Here is an 11314-nt window from a genome sequence, read left to right as displayed (position 1 = left end):
AAAAGGACCGTGAAAACTAACACCAGGATCTCGTGGAGTATGGAATACTGACCAGGAAATGAAGATTCTACAGTCCTTGGTTTTCTTGGTTTCTTTCAATAAACTTTGGATTGGATGGTATGAACACTATGCGTTTTGAGGAAGATTGTAGAACCGCGGGGTCTGGGGGGTATCCTTCTGAGAGTTATGGAATGCTCATCAGGAAATGTAGATGTTATGGTCCTTTATTCCCTTATGCAAAACTGCAACAAAATTCTTTAGGGGTGAATGTGGCGAGGAAGAACGCAGCACAGGGGAGTCTGGGTGGTATCGATTACTGCTCAGCATACACGAAGACCTTATGGTAGTTAGAGGGAAGAGAATCGTTTTACTGGAGGGTATTCAAACTCCCGATTTTAAATTCTTTCCCAAAACATTATATATATATATATATATATATATATATATATATATATATATATATGGTCGAAATATAAAATTCAAAGGGCTGTAACTTTTGATCTAGTAGTCCAATCTTGGAACTGTTTGAAATTATGGATTCTACGGGGCAAACTCTATAAGAAAATGTTTTTTCCCGGTCGATCTCAGACAATTTTTTTTTCCGGCCTCAAAAAAAGGCAGTTATTTACCTTCCTTTTTTACCAAAAATCGACTGCTCCAAAATTTCTCGGGAAAACACTTTTTCTCGCTAATTTTGTTGCGTAGAATCCAAAACGATTCGTACTTTTTCGATCAGACTTCTCAATCAAAAGTTATGGACTAAATACAAATTTCCAAAAAAAAATATATATATATATATATATATACACCATGAAAACCATCGTTTTCGAAAGGGACCACAGAAACTAACACCAGGAGCTCGTGGAATATGGAATACTTGTCAAGGAATGTAGATTCTATAGTCCCTTGGTCCTATATTCAAAACTGCAACAAGGGGGTGAGAAATCTTGTGTCAGGAGGATATAATGTGCGAGGAGATTGAAGGATAGGATAAAATATTAGCGAGGTTTGGTTAGAGTGCTACTTAGGCTCTGTCAGAAATCTTGTATCAGGGGAAAACGAGTATAATGTGCGAAGAGATTGTATCTGTTTGCAATACACATTCCATAAGCGTATGCCCCAATAAATAAATGGGTATTCATACTAAAGGCATTGGAGGGTTAAGTTACATGTGAGTTAGGGTAGATCTTGTGAATGAAGGTTCCCTGATGGTGAGATTAGTGATTCCTTGTAGGTGAGGTAGATGGCAAAATTTTCCCGTGACACATTGGGCCACTCTGCATGATACTTTTAAACTTTAAGTTTGACGTTTCGTCTCCAGTCAACCATCATCAACTTTGTTTTTTTCTTATGGAAGCACCATCCGGTGCTACGTTATCCCACAAAACTTATAGCCCTAAGGATTTTTTCAGAAGGATTTTTGTCATTTAAAAGTAACCCCTATGTCTACTTCTAAATGAATAGCACTGTATACTTTCGACACGTTTTCGATCGTTGAAATAAAGGGGCCTTATGAAGATGTAGCGTTATAGTGATACAGTACTTGAAGAAATACATATATCTCAGTTCAATTAAAAGGCTATACACTACCAATACTTCTTTTCCACTTCTTGTGTAATTTGGTGCTATTGGGTTACCATTATTAACCCACCAAGGGTTGTTTAATAATAATCATATTACTCTACCATGTCGTACATACCATACGTTTGTTTAATAACATTACCCTCATCTTCAAAACATTGTAATTCATAGGTTACGGCCTTATCGTAATGGATTTTCACATTTTTCCATAAAGTAGGACATTAAACGGCTTATACCGCTGACTTCTATCAATTTTATTGCTTTTAAGCAAGAGCAATGCATAGGAAATTTATGACTCCTAAAAAAGTGGAGTTATATTTCCTTTCATGTATTGAAAATTTCATATGCATACAACTGTAATACAATGTTAATGGATGCTGATAAATGCAAATTGGGCGATGGGGGATTCGGGCGCGAGTATTTCATTAAAAATCAAACGGAATTGAATTTTCGATCAGGTTCGAGGAAGCAGAAAATATATCTTATTCGGCAGTTTGATACAACAAATTCATCAGATTTAAAGCATGTCTCAGGAAATTGAATTGAATGCAGGCACACGGACGCTTAGGTGTCAACAAATGTCACATTTCAGGTCACATCTTTGATATAAACGTCGGTAACGGTGCGCTGAGTAATCCAAGTCACGCTTTATATTTTAAACCGATTATTCACTTTAATAAAGTTTACCCCCGACTGGGCTCATGCGAGCATCGCGAATGATTGAATCAGTCGGTGTTAACAAGGTTTGCCCACGCGCCATGTTTCGCTCATTATTTCCGAATTTGGCGGCCCGATTGGAAACATTGGCCCTGAAGAAACACGATTTCCAAAACGTGTTTAATATATTTGCGGAAGGGAGCCGCGCCACACAAACAGATTTATTTCCGGCTTTCCACCCCTGAAACCAATCTGCAACTCATTACTCCGACACCCCTCGACCTGCGTGCCCATCGGGTAGATATCCTTCAGTTTACCGGTAAATTTACTGCATTATGCCGCCGCGCGTCTGATTTCAATATCAATCCCGCTTCGATTTATGTGCGCGCGTGGGAGGGTAGGTGTAATTACAACCCCTTTTCAATGTTCGAAACGCAATCGTAAATAAAATTTCGTGTACATGACGGAACAAAAAATACTGCACCCTTAGGCGAATCCGTTCCCATTTGACATAAAAAAGCAATTCCTTTTTACACTTTATTTAATATTCCGGCATAAAAGTGACAATTTGTCATGCCAAATTTTTCATTTTCATTGTCTTCAGCGATGCGTGCAAGTGCGTTTCACCGGTTCTGTAGCGAACCGATACAGGAATCGCTTTTTTTCCACCTTCGCAACCGTGAAATACCCTTACGGCTTATTTTTTGTTAACGGCAACGAACCTGACATTTTGGGGGGTTGCAAATGTAGTAATCGAAATTTCGAGTTCCGAACTCTGCTACACTTAAACTAGTCTATTAAAACTAAATTTTGGACGAACACTTGCACTCTACAATTAAAACCCTAAAAGAAAATCAAAGGTAACCCCCTCTTTCTGGATAAACTGAAATGTACGGCCATTGACAAAGGTAGCGGTCGCCCAATACGTAAACTAAAGGGATACCTTAATTTTTTGGTTCGCATTTCCAAGTTGAACAATATATACAAATGTTGGTTGCGTAGACTGCTGGGTTTACATATTCCATGATCATTACTTTTGTCAATGACTACACCCCCGAAATAAGAGGGCTAATTTATGTTAAATTAGCTAAGAACATGTTTTTTTTTGACAAATATCAGCATAAACCTAAAGAAAAAGTACACTTCAATTACGGAAAATGCAATTGGGCACTTACAATAAAGAAGAAAAAAACGCAATTATATCCACCTATTGGAGTTTACCAATTTCGAAAAAAAATTCAAAGGGCTGTAACTTTTGAACTAGTAGCCCAATCTTGGAACTGTTTGAAATTATGGATCCTACAGGCAACATTCTATAAGAAAATGTTTTTTTCCGGGTCGATCTGAGACAATTTTTTTTTGTGGGCCTCAAAAAAAGGCAGTGTATAACCTTCCTTTTTTACCAAAAATCGACTACAACAAAATTTCTAGGGGAAAACACTTTTTCTTATTAATTTAGGTGCGTAGAATCCAAAACAATTCGTACTTTTTCGATCAGACTTCTCAATCCGAAGTTATAGACTAGAAACCAATTTCGAAAAAAAATTCAAAGGGCTGTAACTTTTGAACTAGTAGCCCAATCTTGGAACTGTTTGAAATTATGGATTCTACAGGCCACATTCTATAAGAAAATGTTTTTTCCGGGTCGATCTGAGACAATTTTTTTTGTGGGCCTCAAAAAAAGGCAGTGTATAACCTTCCTTTTTTACCAAAAATCGACTACAACAAAATTTCTAGGGGAAAACACTTTTTCTTATTAATTTAGGTGCGTAGAATCCAAAACAATTCGTACTTTTTCGATCAGACTTCTCAATCCGAAGTTATAGACTAGAAACCAATTTTTTGGAGCGTAGAATCCAAAACATTTCGTACTTTTTCGATTAGACTTCTCAATCAAAAGTTATAGACTAGAAACCAAATTCGAAAGAAAATTCAAAGGGCTGTAACTTTTGAACTGGTAGCCCAATATTCAAACTGTTTGAAATTATGGATTCTACAGGGCACATTCTATAAGAAAATATTTTTTTCCGGCCGATCTGAGACAATTTTTCTTTCGGGGCTCAAAAAAGGCAGTGTATAACCTTCCTTTTTTACCAAAAATCGACTACACCAAAATTTCTCGGGAAAACACTTTTTCTTATTAATTTGGTGCGTAGAATCCAAATCAATTCGTACTTTTTCGATCAGACTTCTCAATCAAAAGTTATAAGACTAGAAACCAATTTCGAAAAAAAATTCAAAGGGCTGTAACTTTTGAACTAGTAGCCCAATCTTGGAACTGTTTGAAATTATGGATCCTACAGGCCACATTCTATAAGAAAATGTTCTTTTCCGGGTCGATCTGAGACAATTTTTTTGCGGGCCTCAAAAAGAGGCAGTGTATAACCTTCCTTTTTTACCAAAAATTGACTACACCAAAATTTCTCGGGAAAACACTTTTCTTATTAATTTAGGTGCGTAGAATCCAAAACAATTAGTACTTTTTCGATCAGACTTCTCAATCCACAGTTAGACTAGAGACCAATTTCGAAAAAAAATTCAAAAGGCTGTAACTTTTGAACTAGTAGCCCAATCTTGGAACTGTTTGAAATTATGGATCCTACAGGCAACATTCTATAAGAAAATGTTCTTTTCCGGGTCGATCTGAGACAATTTTTTTTGCGGGCCTCAAAAAGAGGCAGTGTATAACCTTCCTTTTTTACCAAAAATAGACTACACCAAAATTTCTCGGGAAAACACTTTTCTTATTAATTTAGGTGCGTAGAATCCAAAACAATTCGTACTTTTTCGATCAGACTTCTCAATCCGAAGTTATAGACTAGAAACCAATTTCGAAAAAAAATTCAAAGGGCTGTAACTTTTGAACTGGTAACCCAATCTTGGAACTGTTTGAAATTATGGATTCTACAGGCAACATTCTATAAGAAAATGTTTTTTCCGGGTCGATCTGAGACAATTTTTTTTGTGGGCCTCAAAAAAAGGCAGTGTATAACCTTCCTTTTTTACCAAAAATCGACTACAACAAAATTTCTAGGGGAAAACACTTTTTCTTATTAATTTAGGTGCGTAGAATCCAAAACAATTTGTACTTTTTCGATCAGACTTCTCAATCCAAAGTTATAGACTAGAAACCAATTTCGAAAAAAAATTCACAAAGGGCTGTAACTTGTGAACTAGTAGCCCAATCTGGTGGTGAATCCGTCCTAACAAGATTTGCGGGATCCTTAAATTAATGAATCCAATTGTTAGAGACTAAAAAAATATAGATGATGGCAATTAAAGTTCCATGCGTTCTCAACTAACGCCTGAGCTGTTTATTGCAGCACAAAAAAGAAAAAAGGAGGATGAAGGGCGACAATTGACAACGAAAGAGCATTACGCCGACAAAATACGCGCTAAAATTCCGTGGGTCAAATTCCAACAATAGATGGAATCGTCTATTAAACTGCTTTACAAAAGTTACGGGGATCATTCAACAAAATATACCGTGAGCTTTTGCACCCGTCTACGAGGCAATACTCCGCCTGCCGGGAGAATTCTTTGCCAGCAGCCCGCATGAGTTTGATACGACACTCTAGGTATGTAGAAGTGCAGTAAGCTACCTGTAAATTGGCGCAGGGTGTTATTCAAATTCGCATTGATACAGAAAAAAGGTTTGAGCAAAACACCTGTAAATTACCGCAGGGTGGACTTTGCTAGAGCTAGTCGTTAGTTGATTTACTTAAGTTTAAAAAAAATCTCTTCATGATTCGGTAGCTTTATTAGAAGGCCTATTGCGTGGTTTCACTCCTGAATATGCCCAAAAAAACCTTTCCCGGATTCATACCTACTTTTCATACTTTTACAAGCACGCCTTCAAAATGACTGCTTACTCAGAAACCTATGGCAGAACCCTCAGCGTAAGCGGTTTGCAGGCTTCCCCGCGAAACGGATCCAATTCGTCAGAAACTGACACGTAGAACCCATGAATCTGACCTTATCTCCCGTCAGAGTGGCCTCGCGCAATTAATCGGCTAGTACGGTATCGGAAAAGAATAGAGCGACCCAATTTATTGAGCAGTAACAATTGACGCAACAACAATCGAGTAACAATGTTTTAATTTAATCACTCCAGTGGACCGTACGTACTTTGAAGGGGGAAAAATTGCATGTAGTGTATTGGAAAGAGCCCAACTTTGAGGAGGGTCAATCAGAACATTTTCGAGACTTGCGTTAAATAACACTCGAAGGTTTTCAAGGGTCAACGAAAAGAAGGATTTACGGTCATACAGAAATTTCAGCGCCTTTAAGTCCTTTTGTGAGTACACGTTTTTAAGGGCTGGAAATATCGTAATGAACTAAATCCTAATGGAACCGTTGAGGCGCGATTTAAAGACCATACGTAACGTTTGCGCCGGAGATTGCGCGAAAATTGTTGTACACGGGGCCAACGAGGGTAATTCTCAATCCGCGCATAAATCACGTAAACACATTATCGGATACATTTCCGAACAAGATAAAGGAAAATAACAATTAACATAATTCGGAACGGTTTGTGTACTCGTTACATTAAATTAGTAATAATAACCCGAGTAAGCAATTAACAATTTCCACCTATCTCAGTAATGTAATTTGAATTCTGCAATTGTATTGTGGTATACAGTATATTATTGGGCCAAGTAATTAAACTGGGAAACATAAAGTGCGAAATTCCGGTAACGTATGTACGTTATCGTAATATGCCTAATTCGGCAGCCTTCGTTAATTGGTTAAGGGAGGGGGTGCCGTGGGGGTACTTTTTTTTCGTTTCTGTGCCACCTGTCGGGGAGCAAGTTTAATTAATATAGTGGGGAATTGTTCGTTTCATTAACTTTTCCAATAAGCCTTTATCCGTCGCGCTTGGTGCTGGCGTGTTGTGCTCTTCGCGCTTTGGAAAGGAGGTAAGCGCTTGCGGCGGAGCCGAAATTGTTTATACATCAATTTCGAATCCTTTGTGAAGGTAACCCTCATCAGTTCTGCGTGCAAGCTTCATTTATCCGGCTGTTTAGCAACGCAACTTACGTCTCTAAGGCAGCACGTTCTGTGCCCATTAACAAACAAGCTCGTTCGCTCGGCATCAATTATACAAGAGTGTGCTTTCGGAGGTAATTTTGTTAAACAAATCTGTTTCATAATGGTAGAAAATTTTGGTGTGTGATTTTAAGCTTAAATTGCTCTCAAAAGCGGACGCTGAGATTTCAGAGGTGACGTCAGGTTTGTATCAGAGGCGTTAAACGCTCTTTTTGGGTTTCTAACATTTAGAACCTGGAGCACCTAACGGTTTTTAATAGGAAAAGATAACTTTAAGAACTGTTAAATCTATAAAATCACTTAGAGACACTTTGGAGCACTTCGGTACCGTGTTATCACACAATTTCCGCTTTCTAGATCATTAGGGTGTCACACCAAATCATCCTGGACAAGTAGTTCACGTAACCCTGTTTCACTTGTAAGCTCAAATCCTATTTTTACAAATAAAACACACCCCATGGTAATTTTCAGGTGGTTCACTTCACTTCGCTCTCGGCTCAACGCGAATTTGCAAACACAAAGTAAAATCCTCCGTGCAGTAATTTACAGACGTTGGTCTTTGTATCAATGCGAATTTCAATAAACCAACATTAAACACCCTGTGCTAATTTTTTAGTTTTCTGGGGATGTTTGGATCCGTAAAGCTCCAAACCCTCAGTTTCAACCTTAAATGTTGAATCTTAAAGCTTGACCTTTGAATTTTGATCCCGACACTTGTACGTTCAAGGGCATATATTGAAGCACACATTTTGAATGTTGAAACGTGAAACATCAATTTTGGAGCTTGGATGTTAAAGTTTGAACATTTTGAGCTTGAACCTTGAACATTCCATTTAGACCGATTGAGCTTCAAACCTTCAGTTTCAACCTTAAATATTGAATCTTAAAGCCTGACCTTTGAATTTTGATCCCGACACTTGTACGTTCAAGGGCATATAATTGAAGCACACATTTTGAATGTTGAACCATGAAACATGAATTTTGGAGCTTGGATGTTAAAGTTTGAACATTTGAGCTTGAATCCTGAACATTCCATTTGGACCGATTGAGCTTCAAACCTTCAGTTTCAACCTTCAATATTGAATCTTAAAGCCTGGCCTTTGAATTTTGATCCCGACACTTGTACGTTCAAGGGCATATATTGAAGCACACATTTTGAATGTTGAAACATGAAACATGAATTTTGGAGCTTGGATGTTAAAGTTTGAACATTTGAGCTTGAATCTTGAACATTCCATTTGGATCGATTGAGCTTCAAACCTTCAGTTTCAACCTTAAATGTTGAATCTTAAAGCCTGACCTTTGAATTTTGATCCCGACACTTGTACGTTCAAGGGCATATAATTGAAGCACACATTTTGAATGTTGAACTATGAAACATGAATTTTGGAGCTTGGATGTTAAAGTTTGAACATTTGAGCTTGAATCTTGAACATTCCATTTGGATTGATTGAGCTTGAAACCTTCACATTCAACCTTATATATTGAATCTTAAAGGCTGACCTTTGAATTTTGATCCCGACATTTGTACGTTCAAGGGCATATATTGAAGCACACATTTTGAATGTTGAAACATGAAACATGAATTTTGGAGCTTGGATGTTTGAACATTTGAGCTTGAATCTTGAACATTCCATTTGGATCGATTGAGCTTCAAACGTTCAGTTTCAACCTTAAATGTTGAATCTTAAAGCTTGACCTTTGAATTTTGATCCCGACACTTGTACGTTCAAGGGCATATATTGAAGCACACATTTTGAATGTTGAAACGTGAAACATCAATTTTGGAGCTTGGATGTTAAAGTTTGAACATTTGAGCTTGAATCTTGAACATTCCATTTAGACCGATTGAGCTTCAAACCTTCAGTTTCAACCTTAAATATTGAATCTTAAAGCCTGACCTTTGAATTTTGATCCCGACACTTGTACGTTCAAGGGCATATAATTGAAGCACACATTTTGAATGTTGAACCATGAAACATCAATTTTGGAGCTTGGATGTTAAAGTTTGAACATTTGAGCTTGAATCTTGAACATTCCATTTGGATCGATTGAGCTTCAAACCTTCAGTTTCAACCTTCAATATTGAATCTTAAAGCCTGACCTTTGAATTTTGATCCCGACACTTGTACGTTCAAGGGCATATAATTGAAGCACACATTTTGAATGTTGAAACATGAAACATGAATTTTGGAGCTTGCATGTTAAAGTTTGACCATTTGAGCTTGAATCTTGAACATTCCATTTGGATTGATTGAGCTTCAAACCTTCAGTTTCAACCTTCAATATTGAATCTTAAAGCCTGACCTTTGAATTTTGATCCCGACACTTGTACGTTCAAGGGCATATCTTGAAGCACACATTTTGAATGTTGAACCATGAACCATCAATTTTGGAGCTTGGATGTTATAGTTTGAACATTTGAGCTTGAATCTTGAACATTCCTTTGGATCGATTGAGCTTCAAACCTTCAGTTTCAACCTTCAATATTGAATCTTAAAGACTGACCTTTGAATTTTGATCCCGACACTTGTACGTTCAAGGGCATATAATTGAAGCACACATTTTGAATGTTGAACCATGAAACATGAATTTTGGAGCTTGGATGTTAAAGTTTGAACATTTGAGCTTGAATCTTGAACATTCCATTTGGATTGATTGAGCTTCAAACCTTCAGTTTCAACCTTCAATATTGAATCTTAAAGCCTGACCTTTGAATTTTGATCCCGACACTTGTACGTTCAAGGGCATATATTGAAGCACACATTTTGAATGTTGAAACATGAAACATGAATTTTGGAGCTTGCATGTTAAGGTTTGAACATTTGAGCTTGAATCTTGAACATTCCATTAGTTCTGCCTTGGTCATGCAGTCCTGGGCGCTAGCTGTTCCACCCTGACTTAGATTTAGTAACCCTTACTGTCATTCGCCAACCTCAGAGTTCCGTTAGGAGTGTTGATAGGGTTTCCAGTTTTCATTTACTGTGGTGTAATCTATTTCCTCTTTTTCCCGGGTATTGTCCTCCATTCTGTCGTTGAGCTGAGGGATATGAAGAATCTGAGGGATCCGAGGGATATAAAGGACCCGAAAGATCTGAAAGAACCGAGTGATCTGAAAGTTGCGACGGATCTGAAGGAATCGTGCGATCTGAAGGATTCAAGGCATCTGAAAGATGCGATGGACCTGAAGGATCTGTAGGATCCGAAGGGTCTGAATCGTTTCCCTTTCCTTGCCAAAGTTAGATTATCTCAAAATAACAGTTTGTTATACCACTGAATGGTTCGTGGTCATAGTCAAAAAACAATACCAGCTATCTCCCTAATGGTTTTCTGGATCCAAACCTTCTTTTTCGGATTGAATACAACACGAAAGATTAGAATTGAGCTCAACATTCTCAGTTATATGAAATCCTGTCTAAAACAATTAATCTTTGTCTTTAATCTACTTCGTTTCCTGAAATGAATTTGAAAGTTAAATTACAATATGTTTGCTAAAAAGCAACTTACCCCTCACTGTTCGAGTCAATCAGCTGTAACGAGGTCGTAAGGGTAGGATGAAGTATCCCGTTTTTGTCATCCACCGAGATTAATTTAAGAAAATTAATTACTTAGGATTATTTCTTCCGAAAGGATAGGACATATAAGGTGAGCGGCGCACATACAGCTCATTAGGGGAACAAGCGAAATTTTGTTGTTATTAAATTTGCGCGTCTCGTGCGAAATTGGAAAATTTGAATGCGAAATGAAAAGTTACGCGCATGTTTCAAGTAGAAAAACGAGTACACGCAATAAATTTTTAACAATAAAACATAATAACCCTACTTATTTTTACGGTGGAGCAGTTTCAGAGGGGTGTGAGAGGGGTCCGGCCTCATGAAAATTGGCCCTTATCTGATATTGTAGTAGCGGCGCGCTCGGGCTTTATTATAATCCATGAACCGGAAATGAAATTTGTGGCTCGAATAATTCGACTAGAAATGCGAACACATGGCTCTGATACTGAACACTGAACAATCTAATATACAAA

At 37.6% G+C, this 11314-nt stretch overlaps 1 protein-coding gene across 1 annotated transcript in view; it reads left to right on the top strand.

The window, feature by feature from the left end:
- The window catches only part of LOC116179985, a 21686-nt gene extending 11200 nt beyond the window's left edge, over positions 1-10486 (top strand). Inside the window, exon 3 of the mRNA XM_031499808.1 lies at positions 10239-10486. Coding sequence (XP_031355668.1) covers positions 10239-10486 — 248 coding nt within the window. The remainder of the gene's footprint in view (positions 1-10238) is intronic.
- Positions 10487-11314: the final 828 nt, after the last annotated feature.

This window comes from Photinus pyralis, unplaced genomic scaffold (genome assembly GCF_008802855.1).
Source record: "Photinus pyralis isolate 1611_PpyrPB1 unplaced genomic scaffold, Ppyr1.3 Ppyr1.4_LG9, whole genome shotgun sequence".
In the NCBI taxonomy this organism is placed as follows: domain Eukaryota; kingdom Metazoa; phylum Arthropoda; class Insecta; order Coleoptera; family Lampyridae; genus Photinus; species Photinus pyralis.
The sequence above is the reverse complement of the archived record's forward strand: the minus strand, read 5'-3'. Positions and strand labels throughout refer to the sequence as shown.